General features: G+C 47.7%; 7 protein-coding genes across 7 annotated transcripts; 3 read left to right on the forward strand and 4 right to left on the reverse strand.

Moving 5' to 3' along the window:
- Positions 1 to 3,413: 3,413 nt before the first annotated feature.
- Positions 3,414 to 5,879, reverse strand: L228DRAFT_242520 (hypothetical protein; the record flags this gene model as incomplete). The annotated part of the gene is made up of 2 exons (XM_018331452.1): positions 5,004 to 5,879; positions 3,414 to 4,951 (listed from the first exon to the last, which is right to left on the reverse strand). Coding segments are annotated over exons 1-2 (1,733 nt in total), but the record flags the coding sequence as incomplete, so codon positions are not given.
- Positions 5,880 to 6,014: 135 nt separating this feature from the next.
- On the forward strand, positions 6,015 to 7,083 carry L228DRAFT_242522 (hypothetical protein). Its single transcript, XM_018331453.1, has 4 exons — positions 6,015 to 6,427; positions 6,479 to 6,537; positions 6,595 to 6,659; positions 6,712 to 7,083. Exons 1-4 carry the CDS (start codon positions 6,065 to 6,067, stop codon positions 6,765 to 6,767), a joined length of 543 nt encoding a protein of 180 aa, XP_018191669.1. The 5' UTR covers positions 6,015 to 6,064; the 3' UTR covers positions 6,768 to 7,083.
- Positions 6,857 to 8,277, reverse strand: L228DRAFT_242523 (general amino acid permease AGP2). Its single transcript, XM_018331454.1, has 2 exons — positions 7,721 to 8,277; positions 6,857 to 7,669 (listed from the first exon to the last, which is right to left on the reverse strand). Exons 1-2 carry the CDS (start codon positions 8,200 to 8,202, stop codon positions 7,216 to 7,218), a joined length of 936 nt encoding a protein of 311 aa, XP_018191670.1. The 5' UTR covers positions 8,203 to 8,277; the 3' UTR covers positions 6,857 to 7,215.
- Positions 8,278 to 10,129: 1,852 nt separating this feature from the next.
- Positions 10,130 to 11,182, forward strand: L228DRAFT_264542 (hypothetical protein; the record flags this gene model as incomplete). The annotated part of the gene is made up of 1 exon (XM_018334592.1): positions 10,130 to 11,182. One exon carries the CDS (start codon positions 10,130 to 10,132, stop codon positions 11,180 to 11,182), a length of 1,053 nt encoding a protein of 350 aa, XP_018191671.1.
- Positions 11,181 to 13,509, reverse strand: L228DRAFT_242527 (putative lysosomal cobalamin transporter). Its single transcript, XM_018331455.1, has 3 exons — positions 12,743 to 13,509; positions 11,674 to 12,681; positions 11,181 to 11,606 (listed from the first exon to the last, which is right to left on the reverse strand). The coding sequence occupies exons 1-3, from the start codon at positions 13,296 to 13,298 to the stop codon at positions 11,383 to 11,385; spliced, it is 1,788 nt and encodes a 595-aa protein (XP_018191672.1). The 5' UTR covers positions 13,299 to 13,509; the 3' UTR covers positions 11,181 to 11,382.
- A 195-nt stretch (positions 13,510 to 13,704) lies between these two features.
- L228DRAFT_242528 (hypothetical protein) lies at positions 13,705 to 19,251 on the forward strand. Its single transcript, XM_018331456.1, has 9 exons — positions 13,705 to 15,923; positions 16,373 to 16,683; positions 16,743 to 16,916; positions 16,963 to 17,331; positions 17,386 to 17,587; positions 17,650 to 17,725; positions 17,784 to 18,237; positions 18,333 to 18,480; positions 18,622 to 19,251. The coding sequence occupies exons 1-9, from the start codon at positions 13,826 to 13,828 to the stop codon at positions 19,113 to 19,115; spliced, it is 4,326 nt and encodes a 1,441-aa protein (XP_018191673.1). The 5' UTR covers positions 13,705 to 13,825; the 3' UTR covers positions 19,116 to 19,251.
- Positions 19,252 to 20,346: 1,095 nt separating this feature from the next.
- L228DRAFT_257607 (AAT family amino acid transporter, variant) lies at positions 20,347 to 22,472 on the reverse strand (the record flags this gene model as incomplete). The annotated part of the gene is made up of 7 exons (XM_018334002.1): positions 20,347 to 20,591; positions 20,686 to 20,924; positions 21,018 to 21,492; positions 21,557 to 21,768; positions 21,832 to 21,921; positions 21,987 to 22,230; positions 22,329 to 22,472. The coding sequence occupies 7 exons, from the start codon at positions 22,470 to 22,472 to the stop codon at positions 20,358 to 20,360; spliced, it is 1,638 nt and encodes a 545-aa protein (XP_018191674.1). The 3' UTR covers positions 20,347 to 20,357.
- Between the last annotated feature and the right edge of the window lie 523 nt (positions 22,473 to 22,995).

Here is a 22,995-nt window from a genome sequence, read left to right on the forward strand (position 1 = left end):
CGACGAACGAAGAAGGGATCAAAAGAGCGTCTCAGATCGATCAATAAGGAGTGACTGAAGTTGGGGTGAATCAAAGGAAGGTGAAGTTGCGGAGCGCCGAAGATGTTCAAAGGAATGACAGAACGGTGGGACGACAGAGGGTTGAAAAGGGAAGAAAGGGAGAGGATGGGGTTAAAGGATGTAGCTTAATGCATAGGCGTAGCAGACATGTGGGCGGGAGAGTAAAGAAGGGTTTAGTCTAGGCGCTGGTCGGCCATATCCAGACTGTACCGTTGTTTCGGTCCGCACGGGGGGGGCTTTTTGCGAGGACGAACGGGGAGAACCAGAGGCAGCTTGGCTCTATTGGCCGCCAGGGGTCACAATAACATCCTCGCCAATGAGGGTTGTTTGTGTCTCTTTTAGCGTTCAGGGGTAACAACACCATCATTTAGTTTAGTGCCGACCACGCAGTACACACCTCGCACCAATTTCCGGCGCAGACAAGGGTGGATCACTCACTCACTCCCTCTCCTCTCCTCTCTCTTTCTGTGGGTTTATATGATCAGGTTACAACGCGGCCAACTCTCCACATCTTACCGAGTATACTTTCGTACTCTGTAACGTACTTATAGTACTGTAGGACTGTAGAACAGTGTACGATCGTGTTACTCCTCATGACAACTCAAGCAATCTACTGGTGCTGTAGTGGGCCACCTAGGTCGAATCACAGATGCCAACAACTGCTAATCAGGACAGCCACAAGTTAACCTTTTTGGCTTTACTCCACATTATCAAACATAACGAATACCCTGTTGCACATCATCCGACGCACATGGGATCGTGGTCCTGGCCGTCATTGGCAGAGTACAACCACTGGGCCCAGCGTTCCAACGTGGCGCGTACTGTGACGCATCATGTACTTGTAGCTGTGTGCCTGTATAGAAGCGCAGCCTTTTCTTCTCCTCGGAAAGGAGAATGCTGCGACAAGGAACCCACAGCTCAGACTATAGACACAGCTCTGCTTCCGATAGGAGAAAATAAAAAGTCTTCCACGTAAGAGTAGAAAAACTATCCAGACTCTGTGTAGCCCACACCTCCATCACGGCGCATTCGCGGTGTGCCAGCGAAGAAAATTCTTCTCGAGGCAAAAAAAAAAAGAAGAGGCAATGTTCGAATGGGAGGAGCAAGAAGAGAGAGAGAGAGAGATCTGAGTGGGGCCGCTCTGGGCCGCGTTGACAGAATTCTCGTCAAGCAGCCACCAACGGCCCGACCCAAAGAAAAGAAAATTCAGCGGAAAAAAGAGAAAGCAGAATTTCGCACTGCTTCTCTGTTCTTCCTTTCTTCATGCAACCACTATTTCTTGTTTTCGTATCAAAATTCTTCAGTACGCCAAAGTCATAAATTTTTGCATTCTTCGTCATCAGTGAAAATGAAAGCGGGCTCTGGTCGACATTCCAACCGTCAAAAACGCAAAAAAAAAGCCGATACCATGTAAAATGTTCTTTGTTTCCTTGGTTCTTGAGGTTAAGCGAATTCGCGTGTTGCGCTGGACTTGCCACGCAGTTGAAGTGCTCTATCACTTACCGTTCCGCCAAATTCGATGGAAGCATTGATAAGGTAGGTAGTGATGTGGTAGAAGGAGGGGATCGGTACTTTTCACATCGACGATATGACTGGGGAAATGTGGGTATTGTTTCTATGGCGATACCCGAAGTATACCACTTTTTTCTCGTCATGACGCTGTGAGGTACGGATAAGGGAAGCACTATTCAGGCAGGTACCGTACAGAACCCGAACCATACCGGTACCTTGCACATAGATTTAGTCGGTGGCTCTTCCCGCTCGGTCCAACTGCCAAAAGTCCGCCGGACTTTTTTTTGCAAGCCTTTTTAGATGGTCTTAAGTAATTCCGAGAATCCAATCCCTGTCAAAGAAGATTACTTGTTTTCTGAGTGTAATCTTCGGTTCCTGTCGATCGTGCACTTACGCGTACAACCAACCTCTTCAACCCACATCCTGTGGCGGTGAGTAAAGCTCTCACTCAGCTCTCCGGCGATGCATCGTCAGGGAGGGTAACAAGGCGTTTTTGGCTCCTAGCACAGGTGCGACATCGTAGTTGCATAAGCATTTAAGTTCTTTCCTCTTCTGGATATAGCGACCGTAATGACTGGATAATTCTGTATTATTGCTAAACTGTACGGAGGTACATGGCGAGATACGGTATTCCAGCGCGGGTCGGAGCGCAGAAGTCATATCGGTTCGGTGCGGACTACGGTCCGATATTACTTCTCGGGAGACACCTCCACCAAGAATTATATGCTGTGGGTACAATCCGCATTACTCTATTATCAGCGCACCTCGTGCACAGGAGCTCCACGATTACTTGATCCGAAAGAAATGAAAGATGACGAGAAGGGAAAACTTTAGCCTTTCCCGCTGTTCTTTGACGTCGAGCTTCTAAATCCTGTCTCTACCAAGGTCAGGATTGCCGCCGTCCCTTTCCTTGTCTTCCTATGGACAGGGTCGTCCAATGATCGCATTATGATCGATTTCATCATACCTGAGACGAAATACTCCGTATTAGTATAGCTCTGAATCCTAGAGCACGCGCTCGGATCCGTCTTTGGATCAATGTAGGATAGATGTCCGATCTGAAGCGAAATTTTGACCCTCTGGCATGTACAGAACTCTAATTTCAAGCGGTCCCTACCTTGAACTCGTCTATGGACGGCGAGCCAAATTTGAAAAGTGACCTGTAAGAGGTTAAGCTGTAAAACAGACGCAGAGACAAGAGGTAACGAGCGGAAATGTCGTCATGATACATGATATCACTGCGATTACCCCAGATGGGTGGAGAGACCCAGCATTATACTTCCCGTAACTTACCTTTACGAAAAGCGCGTCAGACTTTCCCGTCTTATACAGCAACACTGCATTAGGCAAAAACACAGCACTGTGCAATGTGTAGTAAACGAGGCAAATCTCGTGTCTTACTTCTTCTCCTTGCAGGAAAGCGCACGAGCCTGGAAGATGCTAGGGCCATACAGGAAAGTTCACTCACCAACTGATTGACTGTCCACAATACACAGTGTGCTGTGTCTATTTTTATTTCGCCTCTTGATACAGGGCTTTTCCTTGCTGCTGCTGCTCCCTCGACAACCTGCTTGACTGCTTGTCATTAATGAGGGGCCGAGCTGCACGAGGCTAAAAGCACATGTCGGTCTATTTTGTGTGATCACCCCATGCCTGGGTCCTGTTTGGAATAAGACTAACAAATCACCAGTTTGAGACAGTCTTTGTCTCAGATCATTTATACCCATGAAAACCTTTGTCACACTGCTTGTGTTGGGCCAGAAGAAATTCAACCCAGTAAGCAATGTGCATATTTCTTCAAGTGACCAATGTTCAGTTGATCAATTGAGAAAGCAAAATTCTTAATGCCCATTCAATAGAGTAGAATTATAAAACTTAAATAAAAATGTAGAAAAAGAGGAAGGAAATCCCCTGAGGAGCGGAGAAGGGAAATAATGTTCAAGGACCGGAAATACAATACGCCGAATCTCTAACTCCCAGTTTCTCCACACGCAGCCATTTGATCGCATTCGAGAAGATGCTGCCATGCATGTGTTCATGAAGATCATTCATCCAGATGAGTAAAAATCCCAATATGTGCTCCCAATCTAACCCCTGAACTTCCTATTCACCATATTTCATGTGTCCAACAAGGTTTATGAAACGACAAGTCCTGAAAGAATAACAGCAGAAAATGCTATGCGGACAAAAGAACAAGCCGAAGACTCCATGTTCGCCGAGAAAGCGTTTCCATTTTAAATCGACCGTGTCTAGATGAGCTCAATTCCCAACAACAATCGATTGAATGATCATCTATTCTTTAATTTAGTCCACCCACTGGTGCCTTTTGCTCTCCCGTCCGCCCGCTCCGCAGCTTGATCTTGGTTAGCACCTATGATTTGCTTTGGCACCAGTGGATTTGATTGGTTCGAGCCTTGCGTGGCTACAGTTGACGCTTTGGACTGAATCGGGACATCGTGAGTAGCTGAAGTTTTTGATAGAGGGCGAGCGCCCTTCTCAATGCCGGCAGCCGATGCTGGGATTGCCGCTTTTGCTTCTGCCCCATTACCGCTCTCTAGAGGATTATCTTCCCATTCATGCTCATCAAGGACCTCCCACTCAGCACCGGCTAGTTCGCCCAAAAGAGCGGCCTTGACCCGATCGACAATTTTCATCGGGCTTTGTAATTTCCAAGTGCGCATATACTCCGAGCCCTCTGCACCGTTGAGGAATGAATGGGATGTGCCGTGCGAGTAATGTCCAAGTGAGAGCCTCTTGGAAACGGCTGCAGAAGGGGTAGTTGAAGGGGCAGCGGCAGCGGACGTCTGCTCTTTTGGCGGTGTTGAAAGGTCTTTGGCGGGTTCTTGCCGGTTGAGAATATCCTTGCTTGAAGGGCTCCGAGGTAATGCCATTGTTGAGGGCTTAGGGGAAGGTTGAAAGGGAGGGGCAACGAGCAGCTGCCAAAGATTTTTACCTAGAGAGCATATCTCCTCCCAGGTGTTGGTTCCAGCGTGCAGTCCCTGTGTCCGACATACCCATGCGACGTCCCATGCCAGAAGTGTGGCGCCTTCAATAAATAGCGAGTATCCTTGGGGATCCTCCTTAGCCAACAAAGGAAGAGGCCGATCAAGGAACAAGGGTCGCGGTCGAGGTAACTGTTTAATTTCACCGGAGCGTGACTCTGGTGGACTTGAGATGGAGGACTGCGGAAGAGGATAGCCAGGAAACGGGACTTCTCGCGAAGAATAAGAAGAAGTTGGTGAAAAGATCGTCGGCAACGGATAATCACGGTGAGGAAGAACAATCTCGGCAGGCAGACGGAGGAGTAGGTAATGTGAGGTTAGCACAAGAAGATGCGCAAGGCTGGTCATCGACGTAGTTATCTGAGCTGGTGTCACTCCTGCATATTGTTTAGCACACTGTCTTAGATCTATCTTGAAACGAGTACCTACCATTCAAGTCTCTCAGATCAACAATACCAACGCCTCCGATGCTATAGTCCTCCCGAATGACACCATTTTTTCTCCGTCGACGTTGTCGAAGGCCATACAGGTTCGCCGCTTCTCGACAAAGGAACACTCGAGCATCAACGGTCTTATTATGCAGTGAATCCCATCTATACCCGGTTCGTTTAATGCTTTTCTCGACCGATGCAGCCGCCGCTTCTCGGCGAATACCAATATCATGAGTTATAGATGAGATATCAGAGCGACGACGCGCGAGTGCTGCCCTCCGCCTATTGATTTCTGCTCGGCCATTTGAGATCTCTTTCCGCAGAACTTCTGCATGGTCAGTGAGCTCTTGAACCCGCCCAGTAGACTGCTGTATAGCGGTCTTATTTATCTCGAGGGTCCACCGAGCTGATGCATTGCTCTCTAAACCTTGCTCAACGTTGTTGACGTCTTTCAAACCGCCCTTGGCGTTCCCTTCCCCAGATTTTCCGGAAACGATATTATCGATTTGATGACCAAGCGCCTCTCTGTGAAGGAGTGTCCGGGCATGTTCTATGCGAACTTCATAAACTGCAGCGCGTGCGCATGTCGTGCAATAAAAAGGCAATTTTGAGCTTGGGTTCCTTAAACAAATATCACACTGCATAGTACAGTGCCAAGTCCGTCCTTATCGGAGATCATGAGATGTATCGATCAGTTCGTCCCCTGTCGTGTCGAAGGTAACGCTATTCCAGTCCATACGTGATTTGCCATATAACATGAAAGCGATAATGAATCCTGATCTTGAGTAATATGAATTCGTCTTTTTACTGGAACTTGAATCAGCGAAAGTACAGGCTACGATGAGGTAGTGAAGGGGAGCTCCTTAAGGCAGCGTCATGTGCCTGTCAGCTACATTGGGTTTAGTGTACCCTTATCACTCCAGAGAGATAATTGGTCACGTGCATTCGTGTTGGACAACGACGACGCGTTGTAGCAAGAACTAGCATGAAGGCTTCTTCCGCATTTTTAGAGGTAATATGGATGGTTTTATATCTATGATATGATAAATCTTATTGTCCATGACATCAACAACGCCTCCCACTTCTCCAGGGTCATTGACCCTTCCTTTTCGAGAGGTTACAGACTTGGCTGGGTCGACGCGAAAGCGGTCGCATGGTGAAATGGCTAGACCCGAGGAGCAAGTGGAGTACAAACCCACAGATGGTCCGGCGGATGGGTCTAGAAGAGACTTGCAAGACAGCTTGTCAGTAGATGGGAATGGTGATCCTCTGACAGACCCTGGGTCAGTTGCTGAAGAAAAGCCTAGCGATCCAATCGGGTCTCATGACTGGGAAGAACTTGAAAAGAGATATCACGAGGAGATCAAGAAGTGGGAGGGCAAAGAGCATGAGATACACATACAATTCAACCAACTCATGACTGTGAGAACTGTAAATATCCTTTCTGGCAATTTGCGCTGAATGCTTGTTTAGGTTTTCGCAGAATGGGCGCAGACAGTCTCGGTACATGACAATGACCGTTCTTATAAACGGTAAGACAAGAGTTTTTACCATTCAACCATTCAGAATATCTAACTGACATATCACAGACTAAAGACGCGTGTTGGATATGTTCAGCGGGCTGAACGGAGTCTGGAAGAGAAGAGACAGCATTGTAGGCTTTGCACCCGATATGTTACATCTCACCGGCTTACCATCAAATTCAGACATCAAGGTTGTCAAGGCTTTCGAAAACGCACTTGCCTTACTCAGTGGCATTTAGACAGACTTTATATTTGCTTTAAATACCCATGTACTGCCTTTCTGCATACCATATCTATTTCACGCTTCAGGATCACTTTCAATAATATATGCTCGACGACAGTATGCGCCTGTTTTACGTACTGACTACACTGAAATCCCCAAACGTCGAGATCTTTCCAGTTGATTCATCGTATCAGCTATTCTTCCAACAGATTGCCACAGTAGCAGTGAATGGTAGCGCGAGAAAACCCCAGGTGCTCATATAGTGAGCTGGCTGAAACAAGCGGAACGCGTAATCAAACATAATGATACTATTGAGATGTCAAGTAGCCGTGATCTATCAAACAATCTCCTCAATTGCTAAAAAATGGGAGGAAGAAGAAAACGAAATGTGAGGTATCTATGTCTGAACAACTAATAAAGTCTATGCACATATAATCAGAAACAATTGCATTTAATGATTAATTTCAAGCTGATTCGGAGATAGGCTTCCTTTTGAACCCCATCATTTGCTGCAACTCAACCCAGAAGCTGACATGCTTCTCGGTAAAAGCTGCTTCGTACGCATCAATCTTTGGTCGCTCCCATACAAGATCAGCCTCGTGCGGGCGCACAAATTTGGTGCGTTTGACCACCTTCCAGCCAGCGAAAGTAATGACCCCGACGAACACCATTGTATAGTAACTGAAAAATGTTCCGACATCCCACCAACCAGGAAGGAAAGTCGTGTAGCCATAGGTACAGACGGTGAATATCATTCCCACAAGTCCGATCCACGCACAATATGGCTGAAACCATCCAACATAAGGCAGCGTGCGACGATCAATGCCTTGCGCTTTCAGTGCTTGGTAGAAGCATAAATATGTTATGCACATGACGATATAGTCGATAAGTTGGGCCGCCTCTGTAATATTGGCAAGCCTAAGATGCGTTAGTTTCCCAACCGGATTGTCTGGAGAAGGGAGATCTGACCATGTGATGACTTGCGCTGAGCCGCTGCTGATTTGAAGAAAGGATAGCAAAGGGAAAAACATCACCACACAAAAACAATAAATTGGAATTCCGTTGTTGGTACACTTTCGAAGGAATTTGGGCGCTTGACCTTCGAGCGACAGTCCATAGAGAGTGCGTGTGGCGGCATACACATTTGTGTTGCCAGCAGAGAAGATACTGGTCACCATCAGAGCGTTGGTGAGGTGCGGCAACACACTGATGCGCATGTTGTGCATGGCTATAACATACGGCGATGCCGCAGCTGTACCACCGCCAGAGCCACCGTCTAGTACGCGAACAAGAGTGGGGTCGTTATAGGGAAGGACTATTCCGACACACAGAGCGCTCAGGATGAAAAAGACACCGAATCGGATATAAACGGTGTTGAAAGCGGCTTTAAGATTTCTGCGGGGAAATTTTGTCTCTCCGGCAACCATTGCAACATATTCTGGGCCGACCATGGTGAAAGCCGCCTCCCATAACGCCGCAAGGAATCCCTCGAACCTCCCAAGCGATCCTGTTGTTACGTATTCCGCAAAGGCTCCCTAAAGCTGTTAGGGCACAGAGGTCTGAAGGAGATGATTCACTGAAGGAATACTTACTGGGTGTTTCCAGTAGCGAAATCCGTAGGCATCACGGTCTGGATTACCGCCCACCATGGTGATAAAAGTGAAGCAGAAGACGATCAAGATCAGAACTACTTTGCCGCCTGATAGCCAGAACTCTGCTTCGCCGTAATATTTGACCGTGAAAACGTTAATTGCGCTTCAAATAGTGTGAGCATTTCTTCTTTGCTTTTAGATCGGCCCGTAGCCGCCGTCCAATGACTTGGGAGGAAAATACTTACGCATAAAGAACAATACAGGCGGCACAGACTGCAGCAATCGGAATATCGTCTCTCCAGAAAGTAAGGACAAGGTTGAGGGCCGAAATCTCCCAAGGGATCAGGACGGCGACATAAAAGAAGAAGTTCCAGCCGGCCATGAAACCAAATGCCTCATCCACCCACTTTCCTGCGAATCGGGTAAAAGAGGCGCTGACAGGCATATACACGGCCATTTCAGTCATGCAATTATTTACTGTTGCGAGCAGGCAGCCATAGACAATGAAAGCGATGAACAAGCTGGCCGGGCCTCCCTCCATCAGGCCTGATCCAATGCTGACGAAGAGTGCAGTTCCAATGGAACCCCCGATCGCAATCAACTGAATCTGCCGATTTGAAAGGTTTCTATGCAGCTCGTCACCATCGTCAACAAACTCAGTAGCCCCAACCTCGGTGGCTGAGACCACTTCCGAGTTGATGGGCTCCTTTTTCTCAGTCATTGTCTTCAGAAGGGTATCATCAGACTTGAGTTGAAAAGATTAATGGAGGATCAATGCAAAGCGTATAGAAATAAACAACCTTCCTTGCTTCTGGTATGAAAAACACCTCACAAATCCTGCATATAGCCTCTATATGAGCTCATGCTCATCTTTAACATTTTGCAAAGGCTATCTCTCAGGCATATAGCGCCACACGGAGGGCTTTGATCGATGCATGTTGCGTGGAGTCTTATCATGCATGGAAAAGAACATGCCTTTCTAGGATCAATCCCCTGTATAGTGTCACCCCTTATCGACTTGTCCTCGGTGGGGGAACATGGCTTTTCACCTTTCGTTGGCTATTGTCCCATGACAGTCTTTAACTCAAGTCGCTTATCTATTCGTGGGGAAACACATGCCTCTTTCAGTGAGTGGCCGACCAATTGATCTACGCATTTAGGTCTCCCTTTTGCAGCAAAATCGCCGGGACGAGTTCCTTAGCGCCGGAGAAGACAGAGAAAGCGTTTTCTCTAAGAGACCCTTGTTTCGAGCAGACCCCAGCTTCCCTCCACTGGAAAGCGATATTACAGGATACAACGACCTGAAATCAGCGTACTCCGTAGAGAGAGTTGAACATTTCTTTTTCCCAAATCCTTTTCAGCCTTGGATTAATCTCATCGAAGAGTTTCTTTTCAAATATCAGACCTTTGTGTTTTTCCTTTGACATCTTCCTAGGACAAAGCAGAAAGCGCTACGTTGTGCTTCATTCAAGCTCACATTCTTCCATTGACTGGCCTCTTCATTTCACATCTAATTAGAAGCTAATAAACGGACTCAAAATAATATGCAGCATGCTTGAACAACCTTTTCCTTCCAGAATAATTCCAAATTCAAGTTGATAGACCTCGGACCAAAAGTCTCGATGGCTCGGTTATCACTAGTGGAGCCGACCAACGGACCGCAGGGACCACCCGGCCTGCCTGGCCGCGGAGGAAGCCTCCATCCACAATCTCCACACCACAGTAATGGAACGTCCAACTTCAATTGACGAGGAGCTCTCGCGTTAATCACCTAAAGTAGAGCAGCATGAGTGAACCTTCTGCCGATGATAATAATAACAATAATAACAATGATGATGCCCGACTGCTCGCGCGTCTCAATGCGCTAAAGCCTTCCCATGTGCAACTTACTTCCACACCATCACTTGCCCGCGCTGGCGACTCATCATCATTCGATCTTTCTTCGCGGTTTCTCCGCCTCAGCAACAATGGCAGCACCAGCACTAGTGCTGCTGGTACTAGGCATGCTGGACAGCCTAATAAAGTGCCTGATGATTCTTTCAGCGGCAATCAAGGGTACGACCCAGAAGACGAACGCACGTTAGAAGAGCTTTTAGAAGACCTGGGTCCCGAAGAGCAATGGCAGCTTGATCCTGCAGAGGAGAAGAATATACAAAATCTATTAACCGAAGCGGAAGCAGCATTGCCAAAAGCCGACGCCGAAGTAAGCAAGTATGATCAAGGAGCTGAGCATGAAGAGCCTGCGAATCAAACTGCAACGGACACAGGCAGGAGGACGTTACATATGCCGCCGCCCCCGCTGGATCCGCGTCATCCTACTGAAGACGAGGAGGCTGCGGAATATGTAGCAAAAGTATTTGCAGAACTTGAAACTGAAAAGGTCGATGAGGAAGCAGACACGGGAAACAACAACAATGACTCTGTATTGCCTGCGGCAGCTCGGACAGAAAGCAGTTGGAATAAGGGGGGCATTGAGCAGCCCAGTGAGAGAGACGAGTTTATGAAGCTTCCGGTTGTTCCGACAGCACTTCCAGAAGCGCGGGATGATTTGGCTGCACGGTTGCAGTCCCTCGGTCTTCCTTCTGCGCCCAAATTTCATCCGGCGCAGAAGCCGCCCAAGATTTTAAAAAAGACCAATGCGCTACCACAGTACACGGATGAAGATATCGAAAGCTGGTGCGTCATATGCAATGAAGATGCTACTATTCGATGCCTTGGCTGCGACGGAGACTTGTATTGCAAGAGCTGTTGGCAGGAGGGTCACTCTGGACCCGATGCAGGCTTTGACGAAAGACATCATAAATGGACAAAGTACGCGCGATCTCAAGGTTTTACATAGCGTTTCAATTTATATTTGCAAGATTATACGACAAATTTCCTCGTGGAAGATATCAAAGCGGGCAGTATCGTGCAAATTTCAGAGGGAATAACGCTGGAATAACGGCAAAATACATGGAAAATGATGTGAATAGGCATTTTCGGGAATTCAGGGCAGGCAGAGCTGGTTCCCCTCTTCAGGTTCGCGGCATGCAATCCTCTTCAGTCGCTGTTCAAGTCGTCATGGTTGCTGGTTCCAGCGCCATTCGTCTGACCACCCGTCCTTCTCGCCCGGCCAGTGATGTCCTGCCAGGTAGCACCAAACCTTCTGGTGGTGCTCGCAAGAAGGCCTTCCTCCTCGTCCTCCTCTGCGTCTTGGTCGAGTTGTGCCTGGTTTATTTTGGGTGTGCGAATGAGAGCCGTGACGAATACAATCAAGAAAATCCCTGATAACATTACCGGTCAATTGAGGGGTTCGGATACGTGGACGAAGAAATCAATGAGAAAACTTACCTAAGAAAGCAAATTGGGCCCAGAAGTCGACGCCTCCAAAGAAAGGGAAGTTTAGGGTCATGCGATTGAGGAATGTGCTGACTACGCTTGGAGTGCAGACATCCTTCGCAGCAGGGTTGTCGGACACCTCTGAGCAGGGGCGTATCAGACTTCTGTGATTAGTACAATCGGGCTGCTCCCCCGGGTGCCTTGGTGCTTTGTCACAGAACGTCTGAGGGCCGAATGTGGCATACTGAGGTGCAACCATCATGACGAGAGAATAATTAATGGCCAAACCCATCAGGGTCAGCATGACAGTTGCCATAAGAAGCGCTTGGGGTGACGTATGGCCCTTTCGGATCTGAAAAATTGTAACCCACAAAAAGCGGATACCGATGCTTGCAATGCCCACGACGGAGCTTGCAAAGAAGAAAAGAACCAGTAGCGCCACGATGATATAGTCCACTGGAAATACTTTCGAGGACTGGACAAAAATCCAGTTAATAGGCTGGAAAATGTTGATATGTCCCAAAACGTATCCGCAGTGGCGTTTGCATATGGAGTTTTTGGCCTTGTCGATGCCTGTAATGAGCATAGAAACCCAAACAATAACCGAGATCAGCACAAGCAGAACACCACCAAGTAGCTTTACCGGCCTGAAGACTGCTTCGAGCTTCACCCAGGCTCTGACCAGCCAGCTTCGTCCTTCACCGCTTGCTTCGGCAGCCAATCGCTCCCGTCGGACGAGCGTTCTCTCCTCACGGACCAAAGCTTCTAATTCTCTCCGATCTTTTGCATCGAGTCCATTTTGTCGCCCGGCATTACGGCCCTCCAACTGCCGTTGGCGCTCTCGATTTCGTTCTAGTTCTGAGGCTGTGTTTGCAGCCAGCGTGGGAGCTGATATTGACGGTGCAGATTTTATCAAGCTGATGGGAAGCAGTGCAGTACCGGCACCTGTATACAGGATATAGATAAACGTTCCAATGGTGATCAGAAGCCCGAGCGCAAAGGTCAGGGCGCGCTCCCCGTCTGTACCACGTTAGAAATCAACGGAAAATTAGCTCATGCGTCGATGGCCGTTAGAACTTACGGTTCTCTGCCAATAAGTTTTTGAAATAATCCAGGTCAAAATGCTCGCCCTTTCGATTTCTGGCCACTGGGACGAAAAACCCAACTAGGAAAAGGATGACGACTAGTAGGATAAACGTTATGGTATATTTCAGCGCACCCCACAGTCTTTGTCCAAAGCTTTGATTGCCCTCCTCCGCCGCGACTTCATCGTATTCCTCATACCAGAAGTACGTGAAAGGTACCACGATCAAGCAGAGTAGGGCATCTAGAGAATAAAGTGTATAGTAGACGATTTTCAGGGTGTAAACAATGTTATCAACCCTGTTTGGTGTCGCCCAGTCCTTCTTGTTGCCCCATTTTGAAGACGTAGTGGAAGATACTAACGCTATGTCGACCGGGAGCAGAAGAATCGTAGCTAACAACGCGCTCAGTGTGAAGATGCATACGGTAGTTACTGATGCAGACCGATCCCTCGGGGTTTGGTAAATGAAAACAAAAATGGATGCGATTGCCATCAGAAGTACAACAGCAACTACATACGCGATCCAGATCAATGTGGTCTGTATGGCCGCCATATTGGACACAATTCGGCTTAGGCCTGCCACGGGTGTTAGATTGAGGAGGAGACACCTCTCACGGCGACGTCACAGCTACCCGAACGGAGCTGGATTAAGTAATCCTTGGTCTGAGCAGTGTAATGTATAATATCAAGCCTAGAAAACAAATTGACAATTAGGTCGTAGTTTGGAAGGGTATTGCAGGACAACCCGCCGTAATTTCTCAAGGTGGCGCGTGAGGATTGCGGAAGCAGAGACCTTGGATCTCGTGCAAGGCGCTGAAGCTAGAGGACCCTGGTTGCGTAGTGTAAACGAAGATCATCGTCATAACCAGTCACTTGATCTCCCTCGTGGTTACCCGGTTCCCTTCAAAGAGTGTACTTCGCGACTTCGCGTATTATGAATTTCTGGGTGCTGGGGCTCACTTCAGACGAAGAGTTTATATATGAAGCTTGCAGATTCCCCCGACACCAGCGCCAAGAAACCCATGTTGTAAGCAATACAACAATGCTTTCAGAAGGGCGCTGCTCCAATACCCAGTCGATATGCAGTGCTTCCATGAGCTTGTTCCTCCTACAGCGGTAACCAATGCGGTCACACTATCCTTCACCTCGCCGAACTCCAACAACCTAATTGTCGCCAAAAGCTCCCTCCTTCAAATCTTTTCGTTGAAGACAGTCACTACTGAAGTTGATCCGGACCGTGAAGGGCGGCAGCCAAACTATGACGATCCGCAGGTTGCTGGAAGACGGGAGTTTCAGGACGAAAATGTCGAGACGTCTTTCATAGGCACGGACCTGGTGCTTCAACGTTCTGAACGATCTCAAACCACGAAATTGGTTCTTGTTTCCGAATACTCCCTCTTCGGAACTATAACTTCACTTGCGCGAGTGAAAATATTAAATTCAAAGGCGGGCGGCGACGCTTTACTCATAGCTTTCCGGGATGCCAAACTTAGTTTGGTCGAATGGGATCCCGAGCGCCATGGAATTTCAACTACATCAATTCATTATTATGAGAGCGAAGATATCTTACGGAGTCCTTGGGCGCCAGAACTTAGTCAATGCCAGAGCTACATCACGGTGGACCCAAGCAGCAGGTGTGCGGTTTTAAAGTTCGGCATGCGTACTCTGGCAATACTTCCGTTCCATCAAGCTGGAGATGACTTGGTAATGGATGATTATGATCCGGACCTCGATGGAGAACTGCCAGATGCACCAAAGCAGCCAGATGGGGAATCTTCGTCGCGGTCCACTCCATATGCATCATCCTTTGTCTTGTCTCTCTCGTCTATACAGCCGCGCCTCGTGTATCCGATCCATCTGACTTTTCTTTATGAGTACCGCGAGCCTACATTTGGTATTCTTTCTTCTCAGGTCGCTCCGTCCGCGTCTCTTCTTTCTCAACGTCGGGATACTCTTTCCTATGGAGTTTATACTCTTGAACTCGAACAACGCCAGTCCACTGAGCTTCTCTCTATCGGCGGTCTCCCATATGATTTGTTCAAGATTATTCCTCTTCCTCTTCCCGTAGGCGGATCACTACTTGTTGGTGGTAATGAATTGATACACGTTGATCAGTCCGGAAGGACCAACGGAGTCGCGGTCAACGAGTTTGCCAAGCAATGCTCGTCGTTCTCCATGGCCGACCAATCGAGTTTGGCTATGAGACTTGAAAATTGTGCTATTGAACAGCTCGGGTCTGGAAACGGTGACATGCTGATCGTGCTAAATACGGGTGAGCTTGCTCTTCTTGACTTTGCAATGGACGGTCGCGTCGTATCCGGTTTGTCAATTCGTCGCATAGCGGAGGAAAATGGGGGCAGTGTTTTGGAAGCTGGAGCGTCATGCACCGCCATTCTTGGCCGTGGTAAGCTCTTCATTGGTAGTGAGAATTCGGACTCGGTTATACTTGGCTGGTCGCGCAAGTCTCGTTTGCCAGCAAAACAAGACACCGACGCCAATATTCTCGCGGACGCTGAAGAGGATCTTGATTTGGATGACCTGGAAGACCATGATGATATATACTCTGCTGGTCCTCAAGACGCTAAGGATCGCTCCGAAACCCTCAAAGACACTGATCGCAGTCAAGCTGGAGACTACCGCTTCAAGGTAAATGACTCCATAATGAATCTAGCGCCCATGAGAGAATTGGCATTAGGGCAGCCCGCTTTCCTACCTCGCAGCGAGGAGGAGCGTAATTCTAGGGGTGTCGTTGCAGATCTCGAGCTCGTGGTTCCTTCGGGTCGTGACAGAGCTGGAGGCATATCGGTACTGAAGCACGAGGTAGACCCAAAGGTCATTGGTCGCTTTGAATTTCCTGAGGCTCAAGGCGTTTGGTCTGTAAGTGCGAAGAGGCCGCTTGCGAAAGGAATCATCCCTCAGTCTTCCAGCAAGGATCAGGCGGGGCAGAACGATGGTTATACTTTGGACAACGAATTTCACCGATTTATGATTGTCTCAAAAGCTCCTGCTTCTGAGGTAGTAGAGTCTGCAGTATATGCTTTGACGCCGACTGGATTTGAAGAAATCAAAGGAACAGAGTTTGACCCTGCCGCTGGCGGAACGATTGACGTGGGGACTCTCGCAGGCGAGACTCGAGTGGTCCAAGTTCTCCCCGGTGAGCTTCGAAGTTATGATGGAGGTAAGTTTAATCAGGTTACTCAGTCGCGTACGATTTTACGCCCCCTTTTGCATCCAATATTTGGAAATATCATAAATGTTACACCCATTTATCTATTTGGCTTATGCGGGCATGCTGCTGGGTCCCTTCACTCAAAAGTTTTCTTTGTTTTCACTCTGGATGGCGGCAGCTATCGGAGGGTTTTCATTGTGTTCACATTACTTCATTTGTACTCCTATGTCTCGACCTACTTTGAGCAGAAAGTGGTTGTCAAGAGGTGCATCTCTTCAGGCTCCGCATCTTCGAAGCTAAGGCATGGCCGTTCACGGCTAAGACCAATGTCGCATAAGAAAAATATGATCACTCATCTTTTGTTTACTACGATCCTTTATTGCTCGTGCTTGTTTGTTGTCGTACCAGTCACAGCGTTCAACTTATGTCCGGGATGAAATGCTGACTTGATTACACAGAGCTTGGCCTTGCCCAGATTTTCCCTATGACTGATGATCTCACTGGTGCCGAGCCCAAGGCCGTAGGCACTAGCTTCGCAGACCCGTACCTTTTGGTAATACGGGACGACTCTAGTATTGTCGTACTCGAAGCGGACGATAGCGGTGATATCGATGAGGTCGAACGTGGAGACTCAATACTAGCTACGAAGTGGCTATCCGGCTCATTGTACAAAGATCACTCAAAGGCCTTTCTTCCGCAGGCGGAGAATGGTAGTGGCTCTTCAAGCGACGTCCTGTTATTTCTTCTGAGCGTGGATGGCGCCTTACAGGTCGGTCTTCTCCTCTCTTCGCCTGTATCTTTAGCCAGTATTGACCCATTAAATATTAGATTTATAATCTGCCGAATCTCTCAAAGCCCATTTACGTTGCCGATAGCTTGAGCTTTCTTCCACCTATTCTATCGGCAGAGTATGCAGTCAAGCGCTCAACAGCTCGTGAGACTCTTATGGAAATAATGGTTACAGACTTGGGAGACCAGATTGCCAAATCACCATACATGATTGTAAGGTCACTCTCCTAAATATAATTGCTGTACTTACAATATTTAGCTTCGGACCGCCAATGACGATCTGGTAATTTACGAACCCTATAAATATTCTTCTTCGCAAACGCTTGGCGACTCCAACTCTGCTCTTCATTTTATCAAGATCCCAAATCAGCATTTTGCTCGAAGCCCTGCAGAGTCGGCTCAAGATGCTGCAAAAGGCCTAATGGAGCAAAGGGCCAATCCTTTGCGCACAGTTTCGAATATAGGTGGATATAGCGCAGTCTTTTTGCCCGGGAGTACACCCAGCTTCATCCTTAAGAGCGCGTGCAGTATGCCCAGGGTCATAAAACTCCGAGGGAAAGCGGTTCGAGGGATGAGCGGTTTCCATACCGCTGGTTGCGAAAGAGGATGGGTCTACGTCGATATTGAGGTAATTGTTTCAAACTCGACAAAACTCAATGGGATACTGAAATCTCCGTTATAGGGAATCGCTCGTGTCTCCCAGTTTCCTAACGGCTTTCAATTTGGCGAGACGGGCTGGGCCTCCCACAAGGTTACTCTCGGGGAGGAAGTACAAAGCCTGTGTTATCACGCGCCTATGGAGTCCTACGTTATTGGGACTACTGAAAAGGTGCCATATAAACTACCCGATGATGACGATTTCCACCACGAGTGGAAGAAGGAAGGTGAGTCTCCTGAAATGGGAATGGGTAAAACTGTCTCTGAGCCTCATGCTGATTTATTCAAGACACCAGTTTCCTTCCTGAAGTTCAACATGGGTTCATCAAAATCCTCAACCCCATAAATTACACCGTTGTCGACACGTAGGCTCATTTCAGATATCAAAGGGCACTCGAGTTTGAATGCTGACTATTTATTCAGATACCCTCTTGATCATTCAGAAGTGCCACTTTGCATCAAAACATTGCATCTCGAAGTAAACGAGACCACGCATGAGCGTCAGTTGCTGGTTGCCGTAGGCACAGCCATCATTCGAGGCGAGGATCTCTCGACTCGTGGTTGTATCTACATCTTTGAAATTATCACCGTTGTTCCCGAACCTGGAAGGCCAGAGACAAATCGAAAGCTTAAGCTTGTGGTGAAAGAGGAAGTCAAGGGCGCTGTGACTGCTTTGTCCGAGATTGGGTCGCAAGGATTTCTGCTCGCCGCACAGGGGCAGAAATGCATGGTTCGCGGATTAAAGGAGGACGGCAGTTTACTGCCTGTTGCTTTCATGGATATGCAATGCTATGTTTCCGTCGCCAAAGAACTGAAGGGCACCGGCCTCTGCGTTCTTGGAGACGCAGTCAAGGGAGTATGGTTTGTCGGATACTCGGTATGTGTTCTTTGTGATTGAAAGCAGTTTTTACTACTTTTGCCATCATAACATTCAAGCCGTATTCAAAGTATTGACTTCTTCTCATTTAATAGGAGGAGCCCTATAAGATGACCCTCTTTGGAAAAGATACTACGCATCTTGAGGTCTTGACAGCCGATTTTCTCCCTGACGGGAATCAACTTTTTATTCTTGTAGCTGACGGAGATTGCAACTTCCACATCCTTCAATTTGACCCAGAACGTATGTCTTTTCTTACCTCCCTCTCCTGAATTTTCCCCTCTCTTAGAGCTTCCCCTCCGTCACACGTAATCTATTACCTCGTCAATGTAAAAGAGAAAAAAATGTGTTATTTCGCTGACATAGGCTATCTGAGGGACACAGATCCACGCTCACTTTCAGGACAACGTCTGCTTCACCGCAGCGCTTTCCACATTGGACATTTACCTACTTCTCTTACGCTCCTGCCATCCAGCCTTCCATCCGCCTCCTCTCCCTCTGAGCCTGACGACGACGCCATGGACGATGTCACCCCCGAGCACCCTGCGCAACAATTGCTCGTCACAACACAGTCTGGTGCCCTCGGCCTTATCACCCCTGTAACGGAAACTCAGTATCGCCGCTTATCTGCACTGCAGACGCAACTAACTAACGGCCTCGAACACGCTTGCGGATTAAATCCCCGGGCATATCGTGCCGTCAATACTCTAGCAGACCCGATCGCGGCTCGTTCCGTCCTGGACGGCTCGCTCCTTTCCCGGTTCTGGGAATTAGGCAGTCAGCGCCGACGCGAGATTTGCTCGAGGATCGGCTGCGAGATGTGGGAGATTCGAGGCGATCTGGAGATTGTCTCTGGCGGTGGACTGAATTATCTGTAACTGGAGCGCCTGCTTTTACTATCTTTGTTTCTACCTAAATTTCTTTCCCCTTTTTCCTAGAATCTTTTTTATTTTTATTTTTTTATTTTTTTCTTTTTTTACATTTCGTTCCGAAAAGGATTCCAGCTATCCCCCCTTCAAAGCATCGTTTCGCTGTTCAAAGCGAACATAGCATCCAAACATCCAAAATGAATAATCTCATGAAACCGCCTTTCGAAACAACCTTGATAACAGTATTGGACATGTTATCCCATCAGACGCACGCCGTACCTTGCATAGATTAAGATACTTCCCCTACCTCACGCTTGGCAAAAACCGCTCTAGAGCCACTCGAGGCCCCTCTAGGTCCTTGGCATGTAAATTGTAATCTATTTGTGGTAATTTGCACTTTGCATGCCCTGGCATAGTCATTCACAGAACCATATTCCGTGCATACCTACCTACTTTATCTTAGTTCATCTAGCGGCAAATTCTAAATGTACCTCTATGTGATACTATAAACGCTATATATAACAGGGATGCATTCTTGTCATTGGCACTTGGCAGATAGCTAGATAACTCCCATCTGCTATCAAGTGGCTGGCTCTCGGTCAGTGTTAAGTTTACTAGTTTATCTGTAATGTCCGGGGCTGTGCCTGGAGCTGTATATGTATACAACTGATATTGGATTCGATTCCTAATGGGCGCTGGTCCAATGGTGGAGTTGGTTGTTAGTTACCCGTTTCTCCGGCTTTTGTCTGATAAGGGGCGTTATCGCTAACGTAGGGGTATGTATGATTCGGCAAGCGTGGCCGAGAGGATGTTATGGCCGACAATCAATCAAGCAGTCGATCAATCATCACTATCCTTGATTGATCGATTTCGTGGCTATCTCCTTTTCACCCATACCTGCAGTTTTGTCTTCGGCGAACTCTGAGAGGTTCAATCTTACTGACAGGGTCCGTCATGTGACTTCTGAATCCCACACATTTGCTTGTCAAAGGACGACAACAAAGTAGAGTACGCATCTATACGACAAAATGTCACAGCCAGAATAATAATATCTGCTGATTTAATTCTAGTGGAATGTGAGGCAGTCTATATTTTGAAAAGCGCTAGAAATCTGTATGAAGTGTATAATTTATATGGTTTCATTTCCTTTTTCTTTTAAATCCAACGCAAGCAATCATCACAAGTGTAACTCGTCTCGTTTGTCAAATCGACTTGGGCTTCCCAGAATCCCAGGGCATATCCGCGTATATTTTACCACAACTGCACATATGTCAAAAAGCGCCGCCACCTTGATAACCGAGAGTAGGTGTCAAGTTCGATCAGTTCTTCTGCACTTAATTCGTGTCTGCCAGTAACGCAGTCGGCGGTCTTTGGATTCCGCAATGGCGTCCGATAGATCGCTTTGTGGATAGCGGTAAAGCCGAAAATGAGGAGGAGACCGAAAATGTATTGGAAAAAGTTTGTAGCGTCGAAGCCGTCACCACCCTGTTCACAGAATGTCAGATAAGATGTCCAAAGTGGAAAAGGAATACGTTAAATTAGGAGAAGAAGATGAGGGGACCATTCGACAAATACTTACCGGGTTAATACCAGCAATAAAACAGCAGGCAATCAGCAGTAGAGAAATGACGAAGAGCCAAGTGGGTGCCAGAGGCCACAATGAAGACTTCCAGGCGTAAGGCTGGGAGAAAAGATTGTCATTCTGCGCCTTCAAGGCTCGACGGAACTGCCAGGACGAAATGCTGATGACGATCCAGTTGACAAAGTAGCAAGCGCTGCTGATGGAAATCAACCAGGTGAAAGCTTTGGAACCGCCAGCTGTTCGTAAGTTCGCAAATTGTTAGCAAGATATGCTTTCTTGTGTCTTGGTAAGAAATCGGGAATGCAGTGGTGCATTCAAGCTTCACTTACAGCTCAAGTTCATAAAGGTCAAAAGCACAGCAACGGCGCAAGTGATCAGCAATGCCCATCGAGGCCGACCCGCGTCATCGACCTTGGCGAAGACCTCGGGAATAAGTCTTTTATGGGCCATGGTTCGAAGAATTCTAGATGAGAGATAGATGGACTCTGCTGAGATGGCCATGACACTAGCGATCATGGCAGCGTTCATTATATGCGGCAGGACCGGAATACCCGCGTCGTTCAAAGCAATGATGAATGGAGAGGCAGTTACTCCTGATCCACCCATAAGCCGATCGTCGTTTGAGGGTACGAGGAGCGTGATGAACATGACACAGAGCATATAGATGATATTGACGCGGAAGGGGACGAGTTTGGTTGCGTGGCCCAGAGAGAACCGAGGACTCTGAGCTTCTCCGCCCATAATACCGATAAAGATTTGATCACCAACGGCCCAGGAGGCGAGAAGAGCGGCATGTGCAAACCCCTTCGAATGGTGTTAGCCAGTAATAGGGGTGCGTGAGCCTGCGAAGAAACGGAAAACGACATACAGTGAAACCATTTTTGAAAACAGGAAGATCCTTCCAATATTCACCATGGTGGACGTATCCCCTGGGACCAGCACCACATACCATGGCCAAGGACACGGTAATGATGATGAGAAGAAGTGTGATTTTGATTAAAGAGGTGACATATTCAAACCAGGCAAACGCCTTGTTTGGTAGAAGGAATAAGACCGAGTTAACTGCCAGAAAAATGGCCACTAAATGCAGGGGTTAGGTCAGTGAAAAGTGGGAACAGTCAAGCCCCAAATCGACATCCTTACAAGATGCTGCAAGTGGCAAATTACCACGTGCCCAGTACTGAATGAGCACGTTGAAGAATGTTGCCTCTGCGCCAACCGTTGCTATCCAGGCTGATTTGAATATGCCAGTCAGCCATGAGTCAATGAAGATCAGTTAAAAGAATTAAAATTCATACCGAGCCACTCTGCAAAGCCTGCTCCAAATGCCAAGGATGAATCCACCCAGCGCTCAGCGTAATCGATATAATTTCCCGGCGTGGGAAATGCAATGGTCATCTCAGACAAGGTCTGCAAAACAGCCCAGACCATTGAACAGACGAGTGCATACGCAATCACCATGTTTCCTGGGCCGGCCAGCGACAGAGCTTGGCCCGTACCGATGAGAATACCGCTTCCAATGTTTGACCCGAGTGAAATAATCTTTGCATGGCTTGTTAGATCCAATCTGACTCACGGCTGATTGAATTCAAATAGGACTGGCAATTGAAAATATCAACAAAGCTGGCACTTTAACTCACATGGACATGCCGCGGCGAGAAGGAACGGTGGAATTGGCCGTTTCTATCTTCATTGTACTCAATTATCTCGGCCTCTTGAACATCCAACGGCTGCTGGAGCTCTATAGGCTCCTGCTTCTTGGGTAGGTCACCCTGAATGGACATGATGATGATCACAACGTGGGATAGAAAAAATTTTTAATTCGGTTGGGGGATGTAAGAGAATTGAACAGAGACTGTTTAAGATTCACGCCTGTTTGACATCACTCCTTATATATGGTTAATTGCAGTGTGGCAGAAGGAACGGGAGTGATTTAGAAAGCCAGAACGATCTTCTCATAGGTATATCAGCCACAATGCTGCGGTTGGCAGACTTCGGATAGTGTACCCTAATCTCGATTCTCCAAGCATAAAGGGCGTTATAGATCTGGGTTGGCTGGGCAGGGAGAGGCATGGACAGCGTCATGATAAGGGGCCGCCACCCCAGTCTCGAACGAGCAGATAGTGGCCATCCAAGTGCAAGGTGATACATCTTACGTACGCCTAAACCTAAAGCCAAGCGTCATGGCAGCCATATTTCAAGCCAATCATTCAATTACAGTTATGATGATAGTCAATTCGATAGGTCCGATATTACCGACCTCTAGTTTGTTTACCTGGCACAATTCTGCATCATTGTTGCATACTG

The sequence above is a fragment of the Xylona heveae genome (genome assembly GCF_001619985.1).
Source record: "Xylona heveae TC161 unplaced genomic scaffold L228scaffold_1, whole genome shotgun sequence".
Classification (NCBI taxonomy): domain Eukaryota; kingdom Fungi; phylum Ascomycota; class Xylonomycetes; order Xylonales; family Xylonaceae; genus Xylona; species Xylona heveae.